This window comes from Dermacentor silvarum, chromosome 4 (genome assembly GCF_013339745.2).
Source record: "Dermacentor silvarum isolate Dsil-2018 chromosome 4, BIME_Dsil_1.4, whole genome shotgun sequence".
NCBI classification, from domain to species: Eukaryota; Metazoa; Arthropoda; class Arachnida; order Ixodida; family Ixodidae; genus Dermacentor; species Dermacentor silvarum.
The window spans coordinates 101,355,289-101,370,649 of NC_051157.2; the positions used below are offsets into that span (position 1 = coordinate 101,355,289).

At 44.1% G+C, this 15,361-nt stretch overlaps 1 protein-coding gene across 1 annotated transcript in view; it reads left to right on the plus strand.

Moving 5' to 3' along the window:
- LOC119448793 (cadherin-like and PC-esterase domain-containing protein 1) overlaps positions 1 to 12,320 on the plus strand; it is a 39,612-nt gene extending 27,292 nt beyond the window's left edge. The window contains exons 5-12 of the mRNA XM_049666505.1: positions 253 to 433; positions 1,595 to 1,718; positions 5,722 to 5,858; positions 6,287 to 6,507; positions 7,694 to 7,795; positions 8,962 to 9,049; positions 9,532 to 9,678; positions 11,308 to 12,320. Coding sequence (XP_049522462.1) covers positions 253 to 433; positions 1,595 to 1,718; positions 5,722 to 5,858; positions 6,287 to 6,507; positions 7,694 to 7,795; positions 8,962 to 9,049; positions 9,532 to 9,678; positions 11,308 to 11,451 — 1,144 coding nt within the window. The 3' untranslated portion in view covers positions 11,452 to 12,320. The remainder of the gene's footprint in view (positions 1 to 252; positions 434 to 1,594; positions 1,719 to 5,721; positions 5,859 to 6,286; positions 6,508 to 7,693; positions 7,796 to 8,961; positions 9,050 to 9,531; positions 9,679 to 11,307) is intronic.
- The last annotated feature ends 3,041 nt before the right edge of the window (positions 12,321 to 15,361 follow it).

A 15,361-nucleotide genomic window follows, 5' to 3' on the forward strand; every position in this document is an offset into this window, starting at 1 on the left:
CTACGCAAAAGGCTGCGTTTCTACCAGAACGCTCCCCTTCGTGCATAGCGTTCGCCGCGAGCGTTTCCCTGTAAATATTACGGTTACGTAAGCTGCAGTTGCCGGGAAACTTGAGAAGCAGTCGAGGATCATTGGACGCTATCGCGTTCCGCTCTTAAAGGCGAAGCTTAAGCGTCCTTCAATATTTTTAACAGGTAATCTACCGGTTGAGTGCCTCGGCAGGCTGAAACTGATGATGCGTGTGCGCCGCAGGCCGGCGAACTATACTCTGGGCGTGGGTGAGAACAAGGTCGTGCTGTACGTGATGGATGGCGGCCAGCCGGACCCCTGGGTGGTCAACGCCTACACGCTGCTCATACGGCGCATGCCCCTTGCCGACGACGCCGTGGTATTCAGCCCTGCAGCTCAGCACCAAGTGTGCAGCCTGAAGCAGGTAGGTGGAGACTGTAATCCTGCAAAATGCTTCTCTAAACAGTTTCACAAAACTGCTTTCAGAGGACGCTTCCGTTTACCTGTTGTGTCTGTTTAAGATATTCTTTACGCCTGCGGAGCAAGAATAGGTTTGTGTTAATGCAGTGTGTTACATCGTCTGTCTTACATCTGTTGAGAAAGAAGTGAAGGAAAAACGCAATACAGGTATTGGCCGTTATAACTTGTCTCAGTTATTTTACTGCTCGTTGACTCTGAGGTAATCTTCCCGCTGATCTAATAATGCTTTTATTTTGTTTTATTTTACTCGTGCGCACGTATTCTGTGAGTTTGTATGTGTGTTTGATTAGAGGCCTTTAGCGGTGAATATATTATGACACCCGGTTTGGGGCGGCGTGGTGTTCTTTCTTTCTTTCTTTCTTTCTTTCTTTCTTTCTTTCTTTCTTTCTTTCTTTCTTTCTTTCTTTCTTTCTTTCTTTCTTTCTTTCGAAGAATGAAAGTAATGCAGTGAGATACGGGGAGAGGAATGCTAGTAGTGGGAATGTGACAAAGTAAGCAGTTAAACTGGATATCGCTGAATTAATCAGTCGTAGCTCCTATTTCCAACGTATGCATGCTCAATACATCAGTGGTCATAGCCATGCACACATTCTATCGTGGACATTCACTTATCGCTTATTTGCATGCCATGCAGCTGATAGCAATTTGCATTTACGTTCACTTCTCAAACGCAGAAACGTATTTCGAACCATAATAATCAGTTGTAGTTACTGTCTTGCGCTCTTACATTTCTTTGATAATTATTCGCTTTGCGGTATGTTATCCTCCTGGTTAGCTCAGATGGTCGAGTGACCACCACGGAAAGACATCGGTCCCGGGTTCGTTCCCCTAATCAGGATGAATGCTTCTTCAACTGAGAAGCTTTCTTCATGAGAAACTAGTACGAGTTTTTATTGTTCGCTTTATGATGCTGTCAAGTGCATGATTTTTTTTTCTCTTTCATGCATCTTCCTTCACCTTTCGAAGTTCCTCAGAACTGATTTGCCAGTGTGATTATTAAGTTGAAAGAAAATAACTACAATTGTAACAATGTTTCTTCTTCTTTTTTTCATTTTTGAGTGCGTGTATTCGTTTTACGCTGACGCGTATTGGTTCATCTTTCAAGGAGTGTGAAATGCAAGTCGCACCCGGGGAGCCGTGTGGTCTGTACAGCGAGACCTCTGTAGACTGGCCGAGTTACCTTGAAAAGACGGCCAGATTACCTGTCTGCAAGGACGGCAGCTCCCAAGGTACTATCAGAAACCATTCCCTTACGTTGTCGAAATCGTGTCGTGGAGAAGGAATGATACAGCAAAATTATACGAACCCTTTCGTCATTCTGCTCACTGACTGATAGCAATTAATAGCATGCTTACAAAGAAAACGCACTAAAAATAAAGGTCGAAATTAACAAGCCTAGGAACTGTTCCTAAGAACTGTTTGCCGTTGGCGGGTAGCCTTTGCTAATAATATGTTCAAGATCGCGATTGGCTTGCATCTTCTCTTACGGACAGCTATAGTCAAATGGCAAACAGCGCTTACAGTGGAAACATTTTGTGGAATTTGGCCCGTGATGAGTGCACCTCTTATCAAGCAACGATATAAGTGCTGAGTTCAAGCACTACGCTGAAAAAACTATATGATGGTTATAAATCGGTTCTATAGCCTTTGCAATTATTTGGGTGTTGAAAGAACGGCAAATAGAAAAACTAGGACGGCGACTGGATAGACGCTTTAACTCGCAGCTTCACTGATCAAATGTACGTAAAAAAAAAAAGAAAAACGATAAAAAAACTCCTTTATATGGCAAATGTTGAACTGACAATAATTAAATCTGTGGTGGTTAAATGAAAAGGTCTTATCCCAGCAGATGTTTTAGATGTTAACTTAGTAACCTCTCAGTTTTCTCTCAAGAATTGACAGAAATATCACCAGAAGTGTAAAACATTATCAAGTTCGAAGCAGGAAATGGGACGTTCTTTCCAAATCCTTGACTGCGCACTAAATGATACCACACTTATGTAAAACGGAATTTATTAGGAGAATTGAACTGGGTACATTTTGCAGAAAATTTACGAATACGTATTTTTTAATATTAGCGCAAGCATAAGAATGCCTTCATATAAACTGTAAAGCGATACATTAGGTTTACTTTATTATATGCCCTTTACGGAATTGTGAAATGTGTTCTTGGTGCAGTATTACCGACTTGTGGATTAGATGCTTCGTACATTTACTGACGTTTATCATTATTGGGAAAAATAGCTTGAATACATTAAAACATTTTCTCACAAATATCACTATAACTTGTGGGAGGAGTCTCGTGTGTGAATGTCAGCTAATTGGTACCGCCCAGTCCTGCATTTTACTTGAGCAGTCTACATTAGTCAGTCCTGTATTCTACGTGAGCATTCTAGTTTAGCATTCTACTTAAGCCAGTCCTTCATTCTACTTCAGAATTCTAGTTTAGCATTCTACTTTAGCTAGTCCTGCATTCTACCTTAGCACTATACTTTAACATCCTACTTTTGCATCCTCTTTAGCATTCTACTTTAGCCTGTCCTACAATCTACTTTAGCATTGTACTTTAACATTGTATTTAGTAGTATGTACTTTAGCGAGTCTTGCAGTCTACTTTAGCAATGTACTTTAGTTTTTTTTTCTTGGTGGCGATCTCCTTGCTGCTGCTCGGCGCGCGGGCTCAGTGGACACGAAATCACACAAGCCTAACCATTTAATTCAAAAGCAGACTTATTGATAATTCATATCGATTCAGTAGTTTCCTAAAGCGAGCATTTCTGCGTTTCATTTGCATAAGTATAACAAGTCATGTCCGCAGTTCTTGGAAGTGGGCATTTTGGTAATGTTCCATGAATCCTGCGCTGGCGTAAGGACGCAAGGACAGGGACTCGAATGCGAAGATACCAGACTGAAAGTCACGTGGCATCTTGTTTACGACTTCTTCTAGTATAGTGTCGCTTTTAGTCCTGCCATGCGTTGATGACTGCGTGACATTTCATCAGGTTAATTCGACATAGGACCAGATTACGTGAAACAAAATCCTCCAGCTCCTAGTAAATTGCTGTAAAACATGGCATATGGTAATAAACTTCGGGAAGACTGTTTACTTGTGCATCACGAATAAAATTAGCTGACGCATAGCTACGAAATTGATGGAACATTTTTCAAACAAGCCGACAAGCATAACTATTTAGGTCTCACAATAACCTCACGACTAATATGGTCAAAGCTTGTAAGTAATGTCTGCTCAAATGCTACAAACAAACTGGGCTACTTAAAACACAAGTTACGCAGTTAGTTCATCACATTACGTTTAAAGGCCAACGAATCTATAGTTAGACCTTCTCCGGAATCCGCCAGTAATGTATGAGACCCGCGCACAGCAGCCGATGTCGATGAAATTGAAAAAGTGCAAGGACTGGCGGCTCGGTTTATTTATAACCCTTTTGAACGTTGAGATTCTCCAGTCTCTAGGCTGGCATTGGCAAATCTTGAGTGTTGGTCGGAGCATAGCAATGCTACCAGATTAAAATTCTTTCATTCCCGTTATTTTTGAAAATTGGCTATTCATCCGGAGGATGTTATCTGAAGGGAGTAAACTATACCATCCCGTCATATAGACATGGTCTGAGCGTTAAACCTGTATTTGCACGGGCAAACATGTACAAATTTCATTTTTTTCCACGGATTATAGCCGATTGGAATTCCTTCCCACACAATTTACCCTTACTCAGTCTTGTTTTTGTAGCGTTAGCTACACTGGCCTAGCCAAGCCCGTTTCGCGCGGCACATCAGGAGCCGTGCTGCGCATGCGCAAGGATCAGTGATGTCACACGGCTTGCGCACCGGACCCACCGAAGCCGGCACCTCTCGCGCACTCCGCCGCCGCCGCGCGCGACTCACCGCCGCCGGTCTGCGCATTCCAGAGGAGTGACGTTGTAGCCGTGGTAGACGCACTGGCGCCGGCGCGCGCTCGCTGTGCAGTCGCCGTCTGACACTGCGCTGGAGCCGCTGCGCTTATGACTGGCGTTTGCCAGTGTGGTATAGCCATGGAGAAGGAGAGCGCAAATGCTGCTCAACAGCGCAGAAGAACGGAGAAGCTTGACTCATCGGGAAAGCTAAGAATAATCAGCTGAACCTTTGCTAACGCTACGTATATCCTGGCATAGCCGAGCTAAGCCACTGCAACTTTTTTTAAGTTGTTCCACCTAACTATGTTCCATTTATTTTATTACCTGTCATTGTTAACGCTAATAAATTGGTGTTATACTTTCCTCTTACTGTATGTATTAATGCCATTTAATACCATTTTTACTGGATATCTGTATTCTGCAAAGCTTTTTTACCCCCACCTGTTTGGACGCTGGAGATTCACAGTATTGGATAAATAATAAATAAAAAATAAGCCCTTCACTCGTTTAGCCTGGTTTCATTTCTGTGCCCTTGACATTGTGTCCTTATCCTAATGCGAAAATCATGAAAGAAGTCGTGGTTTAGCGCAGGTTCAGCTTCCTCTTATAAATGGATTCATTCTCGCTCGAGGCTATGAAGCAAAAAATTATCCTTACCACTTCAATACCAATCTACAAAAATGCTTAATAATGGTAAATAACCAGTGCACATAAATACAACTAGGAAATCACTTTAAGAACAGGGTGAAAACATTTTACACACGGAAGGTTCTGGTTTCAATTATTAGTGCTATATATATATATATATATATATATATATACGCTAGTATTCCCGTACATGCCTTACATTGGTGTTCAAGTTTCCCTTATGTATTTCCTTAATACACGTCCTTGTAGGAAGCCGAGAAAGAACTTTTTGTTTACGTTAAAAATATTTGTACATGTCATGGTTACAAAATGTTATGTATACATTTTTAGAGCAGAAACTAACTTGAAACTGACGTATCTATATTGTTCATACCTATATTTTGACGTGAATGTACTTTTGCGAACACTGCATAACTTGCTATTGACTTGTCGTCGAGGGGGCGCTATAACTACTCAGGCTTCGCGCCTTAGAGTGTTAGCCTCACCCTCTGTGTTTTTCTTTTGTAGTTGTTGTTATTGTTGTTGTTTTTTCCTGATGAACCAAGAACTTCTAAACGTCATGTACCCACTCCTGCCTCGGATACCAAAAGGCGGCCGGCAGTATTGAATAAAGAAAAAGAAATTCTCAAAAAGAAGCGAAGAAGTAAGCTGCGCTTGATATGACTTCTTTCAGGACGATGGATGGTGCCCTGCGAGAAGTGTGCCGCCAAGGAGTCCTGCTTCTGGAAGGAGGCCCGCTGGCAGCCCTATCAGTGCCGATACGTGAACCTACCGCAGAGGACACTTGCGCGGTGCATGGCGGGAAAAAAGGTAGTGTAGGCCTGGTTCAATGACGAACATCTGTAAGCAGAACTAGAGTGTACTGCACACTAGCAGAACCTTTGCTTCGGGGTGGTCGCTACCTATGACTCCAGATAGAGATTCATTTGACAGTACGTGAAAGACTGCTTCGAGCTTCAGCCATTTGAAATGTTTCATTTTCTTTGCGTCACTTGTGGTCGGCGTCGGCGACACTGGGGTGATAAGCGAGAGCGTCGTACCGCACTCTGGCCAGCGCAAGGTGCCTATATCTATAGCGTTCGAAAAAACGTTCTTCATGAAAATTCTTTTTTTTTCTGAGTACTCTGACGTAGCAAGGAGGGCTAAAACATTCTGCCTTTTTGTATTCAAAAAGAAATGCGATTGCTAATTAGACGCTGATATTTTCTTCGCGATGGCTCGTAACCCGGCTCACGCAGTTGCTGTTCATCGGGGACTCGACGAACCGGGGCATGATGCACTACGTGATGGAGCGCCTCAACGGCTCCCTGCAGCACTGGGACAAGACGCACGACCTGCGCGTCTACGCCAACCTGAACCGCGGTGAGACTGCGGTGGCGTTCGCCTACTACCCGCAGTTCTGGCTGCCCACGAGTCAGAGGCCCGTCTTCGACAAGGCGCTCTACCAGCTTATCGAGAGGTACGAAACACTTCGCGGCATTGCCACTAAACAATGTCTATGAATCGCGGTATTGTTTCTATTGTACTGTCAGCGGAGTGCACGGCATCGAAGGCCACGTGCTCCCGTTAAAACTGCGGCTTTTACTGTACACGCTGTCGCACGATAGACCGATTGCGTCATGCGCAGAGCACATGCGCAGTGGCCCTACGCTGGTACTACGACGACAAAGTTATCACCGCTTTTCCGCTAAACTTATATTTCGGGCACTAAACTTATGTTTAGGGCAACATTGAGAAGAATGCCGAGGGCAGTGTAATTGCTAGATCTTTTTCAGTGAATCTTTTCAGTAATCTTTCAGAAATATTAGGGGGAAGTTGGGGGCTAGTCGCCTTAACCCCGCATTCTCAGGTAGAATTATTTTATTCGCACCTTCTTACCTTTCGATCTCAATGGGTAAGCGGGTTAGTCATGGCAAAAGTACAACACGCCTCTTACCATAGCTGTTCTACAGCCTGCAAAGGAGAACTACTACAGAGCTGCTTTGCGGCACCGGCGGTGTAGTGAAACTCTTCGTGAAATGGGTTTGTTGTCTTTCCTGAAAACGCTCTTCGGGCTTAAATACTTTTGGAAGACTTGTCTAATGTCCGCAGCTGGCAGGGCTTAAACCTTTATTTTCGTTTATCTAATTTTTACTAGCCCGACACACTTTTCTGTCCAATGTCCCGGTTCTAATTATACTCGCCGTAAAATGGCTGTGTGCGCGCCGCTCTCGTTTATACTTCTGCTTCTTAGGAATGAAAGAGTCATTGCTGTCAATTTGGACTTCAGCGATAACCCCGTATCTGCGTGAAGATCTTAACCAAACCAGGACTGGTATTTTGTTGCGAGGCTGCTTCCCGATGTTAATGCCTTTCGGCGCGATTTTCACATTCGGGAGTTCAAAGCTCCGCCCAGAGTTGAGCGTCACTTGACCACTCACGAACGCGAAAGGTGCCGAAAGGCATTGACACCGGGAAACAGCACCACTGCGATATCGCGGCCCAGGGCCACTGAGCAGAAATATTAAGGTATTCCTTGTATTCGTGAATCACACTTTACGCTTTGTTTAGCTCTTAAATAGGTGGCGGCTACTCCTCTTTCGAAATTTTAGCGCCTCTTTAACATTTCACTTTTTTGTGTGCCTAATCTCTGCATGTTGTTTTAGGTCGAAGCCGCTCCAGAACAATTCGAACACTGTCCTCATCGTGGGCGGCGTCCACTGGCTCGCGACTCAGCACCTTTACATGCTGGTCAAGGCACTACGTGGGTAAGTGAGATCTGCATCCTTCGACATGCGCACAAGGTGCGCATGCGCGCTGAGAATTTGCCAGACCAGCATGTAGTTTTACAAGTTAGCGATGCTCGGTACGGGGAAAAAAATACGTGTGTAGATACATCAGTACTGGCTTTTATTTCTCGACTTTCTTGTAAGAGATAGCGTGTAGGTATAGCTTATGACGTGAATCGGAAGTAGCACACATGAAGCAATCTCTTTTATTTGCTGTCTTCATTTGGGTTTTAACGTAGAAGTGATGGAAAAACGCAAATTAATTACACATATTCTTCGGCCGAAGCTGCGGCTTCCCGGCCGGCTGCGTCGGCACTTACCACAGTTTCAGTTTTTTTGTGAAGCAGTTGCAGACAGTACCTATAGCTTGGAGACATTTAATAATGCTATTCTTACTTCAAAGATACATGCACAATGTTTGTCCAGACAAGTTTATATGCTTTATCGCGCCATCATTATCCTACAGAACTTACGAAATGTCTACGTTATTATTTAACAATAGCTATGAAATGTTTGAGTAAAACAGCGTTCTCCATATGGCACTACTGCACGTATGATAACCGTATAAGGACATGTATGACACCATACTTATGGTGTACCCGACAAGACGCCTGCGCACAGCTAATATTAATCGGTTCAAAAATAAACTGAATTGAATTGAATTTTTGGTTTTTGCGTGCCAAAACCACGATTTTATTACGAGGCCGGGGACTCTGGAGTAATTTTGACCACCAGGGGATCTTTCACGTGCCCCCCTTTCGCGGGACACGGGCGTTTTTGAATTTCGCGCCATCGAAATGCGGCCGCAGCGGCCGGGATTTGATCCCGCGACCTCGTGCTTAGCAGCGAAACACCATACCCACCGTGGCGAGTCAAACATAAACTGGCTTATCTAATAGCACAGAGGAGGGCTCTGTGGTGAAGCGAACTTAATAGTTTGGAAATGAGGCATAGGACGTTGTGGATTTGCTTCTGCTAGTTGCTCGTCATTTTTTTTTTCTAATAGGCACGTATGCTAGCTACTTGCTTGAGGGCATTCGATTGTAAGTGACCGATCAATTTTACTGGGCTAGTCTTCTTGCGTTTTATTTGCTTTGATCCTCACATTTGCCTCCCCTCGCTGTTTACTCATTTATGCTGTTCAGGGACCACCTTCAAGGAATCAAGCTTATTATCAAGACTCTTGGAGCCGGATTTCACCAGCCGGTTGAAGGGATACACTGCCTGAGCATGGTGAGCATTGGGGCAATTAATGTATATTGCCATTCCAAGATTTTCGTACTTGTGTAGTAGCCACTCCGTGCTTCGATAATGAAATAATTTTTTAAACGAAACTTTCCTTTCACTCCACGTAGTTAGAAATAAAATAAGGTTGCCTGGAACACTTGTCTTTTTGTATAGCATTTAATTAAAATGTTTCAACAAAGCTTCACATAACCTAGATTCCAACAAGTGCTTTGGATCTGCTGTCTTTTAGCTTCAGAGTCTATCTTGCAAATAAACCGAGGCCAGGAACACGTGCTGCCTCAAGGCTGGAAAAACTTTGCGTTGAAGCTTCGAATATTGCGACGGCTTGTTATGCCCATTCTGCTCAATAGAACATCTAAATTTGCATCTTGAATGCGACAGCGTATTGCATTCTACTGGTTGTTAAAAAAATTAACAATGAAAGAGAGCTCATAAAAATTTTTTTTCACTTTTCTCTTCACCTGCAGAAGGAACAAAAGAAGCTGATGATGCAGAACCTGTGGTTAGCTGAGTTTGCGCGCCACTACAACATTGACGTCATTGACACCTTCAACATTACGGTGGCACGCTACAAAGACTTCCTGCAAGGAAAATGCGCTTGCCATTTCCACAAGGTATGAAACGCTGTGAGGCGCTTCTTCCTTTATTTACTTTTTTTTTGTTTTTTTCTCTGTATATAATAATTTATTTATGCTAATTTTCTACTACTACTTATGTACTACTACTTATGAATAGTGGAGAGCCTTCACCAATCTAGCCACCAATGGTGTACTTTCAATTTACAGATAGTTGGGACGACCCACAGACCGTCTGAACAAAAGCATATATTTCATGTTGCGCTATATATATGCAAATATAATCAATTTTAAATAGTTTATGTTGCCTGTACGTAAAAGCTTCAACATATCCGGCGCTTGAGCGCGGCTTACAAGCGAAACACGGAAGCCTAAAGCACGAAAGCTGTGGGCTCACGTCACGCTGTGACCATTTTATGGGTCTAAATGGACTCCGAATTATTTTTGTGATGACCGTGGAACACAAAGTGGCAACGAAGTTTAAATGGTTGTGGTGAATGGAGGGTACAAATATCGCACATCGCGCTCTATCTAGACACGTGCAGTCACTCATCTTGCTACAGAGCAATGACTGCACCCCAAGGCCAAATGATCCTGGTCATCGTCAAAAATGCATAGACGCATTTACGACTAGGTCAATACCACGGAACAAACTGTCTTTAGAGGATATGCACGCCGTACGCGTACATGCGAACACGCAGTGGCTATCACATGACGCGAGGCATCATCCACGCTATCCGTGAATCAACCACTGTCCGCCATGCAACTCTGGTCGATCTTGCGGCCAATAAATCCTGTTATCTGCTTCACGCTCTAACCATCTATAAAAAAAGTAGATTAGAAACTAGCACAATCTGACACTCTTCCGTGGTGTACTTTTACAAGTTCATAAAAGGCAAGCTGCACATGTTTTACCATGGAAGCCAACCGAGCATGACGCGCAATATTAAGATTGAACAAGAGACAGTCGGGACTACACCTCCTGTTGGTCATGGTTTACCTTAATAATGCTTTAAAAAAGTGAAGTGGCAAGGACCGCGGAATCACGACGTACGTATTTTTAGGGCCTTAGGTGGCCGCTTTGCTTTTACATACGGCCGTCAACGTTAAACGGTGCAGTGCCTCACGGTCGCATTGGTACCCACGGCCTGCAAGAAAAGACTCTTCGCAAAGCCGCTTGAAAAAAATTTTTACTTTTCTGGGGCAGAATGGACGCGCTTGTAACTACGGAAAAAGTGGTCTCGCGAGAAGCACAATCGACGCTGGTAGGAGAGTTAGCAAGACAAAAAGCATGAGCAGCTCCAATGCTCCTGTTCTCTTTCTGAAGAACACCATACAAAGACGTTCGCTTCCCTCGCTCTTGAGATTCAGCTTTAGCGAGAACTGGCACTGGTAGTTTCTTCTACGTCGCTGGAAGCAACTTAGTTTAACGAGCTATGTGATAAGCAACAAAGGTAAGGATGTTGTCATCAGGGGAGTTAAAAACGCAGTTCGAGATTCTAAAATTGGGAGAAGGGCAGCTACATGACATTTGCTTCTTTTCTTTCTTTTTTTTACACAATCGAACGGTGCAAGAAAAATTACTTGAACTTGAGTTGAACGGGCAATACGAGCTACCGTGTGACCGATATGTCTCTCTGTAAACAAAACATTCTGCTTGCGTCGCAGGTGGTCCCAGTGCAAGCGCCCAAGAACCGGCCGCCGGGCAAACCCCCGCCGTCGCCTTCGTTCCACGTAGAAGGCGACATCAACGCCATCTACAGCGAGATCCTGCTCAACCGCATATGCGCCAAGCACGCCGAGGATAGCTGATAGGCACTCTCGCCACGAAGGCTTTTGTGCTCTCGGGATTGTTGGACGCTGAATCCCGTTTGCTGGAGAAGCAAGGGTGCACCTACTGTTGGCACGCCGCGTTCTGTAACCGACTCTCAGCCCCCTTCCACACTTCTTTGACGGTTTCTTGTCTGCTGCCAAAGTGTTCGCGATGACGCCACACCAGCAGAGCAAAACGAGGCTTTCAAAAAAGCTCAACAGCCAGCGCAGGTTGCCGTCGACGATGTTTATTGATCATTTTAGCGTTCGCAAAACACACGCATCTGGAAGGCGGTATGGTTGCACCACTTGGCCACAAAATATTAGTGACCTAATTCACGAGGATTTGGATTCGTAAAACTTGTTTCGGGTTGGGTTGCTGTTCTAACTAAAAACATGCTCGTTATCGTCATTGGCCGGCTGTCTGCTTCTACAAACCAGACCAGCTTACGAATCGCTTCGTAAAAATCACCCCGGAGCCGAACGCGTATTCTTTGCGCGTATTCGGAAAGTGACAGGTTCGCTCGATTTCTTGCTTGCTTGCCATCTTCGGCGCTTGTTCAAATCAACGCAGTGCTTCGTTGCCTAATGCGAGCAAATTGGAGGTATCTGCACCACAGTGAGGGAATGGCTGCAGTTGGTTGGCTTGGTTCAACGCTATGAACACTAAGAAAGTCTGAGCTACGCAAAGTGTGCAAAAGCTTGCACCAAACTGGAACAGCCAGTTTCAAGCATGCCGGAAGAAGAGAAACAGAATGAAAAGCACAACATAATAGCCCGTGGCTTACAGTTACACGCACATAGAAAAGCGGGCAAAGTAAACGAGCTGGCAAGATCAAGACAAAACGGGTTGGCTGAACGACTGACACTTCGAAGTTTACTTTCTGCAGGCGCCGAAGAACTTCCCGAAAACAACTGAAAATAAGGAGTGCATCGGTGCAAGAAGCGAATGCTTCTCTAGGAGTAAGTGGGAAAACGTATGGAATCTGCAATACATTTCGAACGCAAGAATTCACTCGTGGACTAGGTGGTTCATGGTTACAAAAGAAAGCAGTGCAATAGAAGAAGAGAAAGATAGGAAGGACCCTTCGCCATCTTCTAGCGCTGCTTTTCTTTGACTATTTCGACAATTACCGCCCCTTTTTTTCTGTCGTGACAATGCATCCAACCAATGAAGTGGTGTCAAGCCCCCACCTGTTTGACTAGACGCCTCTATTTGTTCCGGTGGTGTGGCGATGCTCGGGCTGTGATCTTCAGCCCAGTCCAATACGTAAGCCAAAGTATCTGCTTTCATAAAGCTACTCGCCTTTTTTTCCACTCACCGCACCATTATCGAGGCTTAGGGCAAGAAAATAACTGTGCCCGACGTCGCTAGCGCTGCACTTACCACCTGAATATTAGTGGTGTAACAAACTGTAGAACGTACCGCGCATTTGCGATTATTGTAATATAAGGACCTTCATCGTGTTTTCTGCATTGAAGTTCTCGAATGTGACGTGAGGCAATGTTATCAAAGCTTTCGAAAGCCAATGATGGCAGTCTTACAAGATGCCTCTTCCTACGCGTAAATCACGTGGGGCATGTTCGTTCATGTTGGTAAATGTTTTGCAGGGTTGCTTGAAGAGCACGCCTCGGTGCACTGTAATGCTTTAAAACTCAATCCTGGTGACGACCATAGAAGAAAGTGTATAACAGTGTTCACACTGCCTAGAATATTTCAGATTTGATGCATAGCTTAAAAGTTTTTTTTTTCGTTCAAAAATGTCATGGATATGTATGATATGAGCATACCCGGTAGAACGTGCCAGAAAACTCAGCAGCAATATAACAGGATGACACCAGTATAGGTGGTCGTTTGCCATCCTTTTGTCTACGTGACGTGTTATTGCATGCTGTGTTTGTGGACAAGGAAATAATTGAGCGACAAATATGTTTGTGGACCAGAAAATAATTGATCGACAAATGGACTGCGGCGGACTTTGGCATGAGCGGCAACCCCGCAATGCACGCGGTTGAAGCTGAAGATGGTTCTGACAATGGAATTTTAGCAGAATGATATCATTGCAAAGCTATATAGTCCGAGAAGTACGGGTGTCTTCGCAATCAAAAGCTTTCGAGTGGGTGGTAGTGAGTGTGACCTCGCATTCGTGTTAGCGCGTTATGGTGACGCTGCGACGGTCCATACGTTTGGCGTAGACTGTGTAGAACATAGCAAGCGAGTTCTACGGAAATCCGTTTGTGGATGACGTTAATTGAAGGGGTAAGATTGCCATGCACACGAGAGTGGCAAGAAGCTACAAAGGAAACCCATACGGGTCTCGTATAAAGCTCCGCAGTTGGAGAAAAAAAATCGTCCTGGTCCTGGCACCGAACCCTTGACCAACGCCCTAACTGAGCGGTTGCTCAACAATATGAGCTAAGGAAGACGATAGCAGATGACGATGCTAGGTAGAATTAAACGACCGCTTGAAGCGCAGGGATATTGAATATGGCATAGTAGTCCTGGGCGGGAAGGTCAAATATGACAAATGACTTCTGCGTAAATTCACAAGGTTATTTCAGAGAAACCCGCATGGGCTTCCTTTGTTGGGAGAGAGAGAGAGAGAGAAGGTAGAAGACAATTTTTGTAATTTTGCTGTACAGAACGTTCCTGACTTCCCTGGCGTGCGGAGGGCCTCAGCGCCCTTATTCAGAAAAAAGCTTTCACTATAGAATTGTTTAAAAGAAGAAATTACAGCTAATCGTGTTGCTTGACATAATATTAATGAAAGGGGCCAACCTATGGCAAAGAGCAGTTACGAGCGAAATATTTGTAAATACGGAACCCAGATGTCCGAGCACTGCGGAAAGCAATCGTTATGAGAAACCGCGCAGCAAGTTCCGATTGTCGTTTAACAGCTTACACTGAACAATCTTGCAAATGATAATCATCGTCAATCATTTTCTTTAGTATCTGCATGACGAAACAAGGTAGGCGAAGTAGGTACATTCCGTGAAAATACTTGTAAATTACCCGTATGTGATGGTTGCATTTTGTTCGAAACATGTTTTTCTCCTGACCTGTTCTCATCAACTCATTCTAGGAATTGTATATGGATAGAGTACACATACGTGAATCAGCAAAGGAAGACTTTTAGTCGAGCTCTGCAGTGTCGTTTGTGTGATTAACATTTTTACCCAATAATCGTTTACTGTTCTTGTGCTGAATATAACGAGGCAGATAGAATGTAGTCGCTTAGAATAATTACATCAGCCAACTGAAACACTGTTGATAACACGCGCGCATGACTTTAGCTTTTCAACTGTCGCTCATACTTTCGAATTTCAGTGTCACTCCTTTGACGCGACAAAGATGTGTGACAAGTCATCGCAGAGGTGAGCTATAAAAACGGCAATCAAAACTCAGTGGTCCACTTCGACGCAATTGTCACAGTAAGTGGTCGCATTAGATTTTAGCGAGTATTTTAAGGCTAATGAGCGAGCACTCATTTGCAGTGGTAATCCTGTTTTACCGAGTTGAGTAACGTATTGTAGCTGATACCTTTGCGATGACCTTATGCTGCGCGTGTTGCTACAAAGGAAGAATATGTGAGATTGACCCACAATTACAAAAACGTGTTGAACACAGCGAGAAAGGTAGCTGACCGCACGCTGCTGTTGGAAGCCAAGCACCGTCCTGCCACCCTTACCGGAGAAATCAAAGCTGATGATTTGAGAAGCACTTGAATGCTTGTATAATAGAAGTGTATGTATCAATGACAGTTTTTTTAATCATAGGAGGTGGATACATGATAGGTTGATGCATATTTCATGTAATCGAAACGTTTCAGAAATGGTATGTGCGCTGCTATAATGGCATGTGGTGGAGCCTAGCTGAAAGGACATCTATTTTCTCTACGGACATGAATCC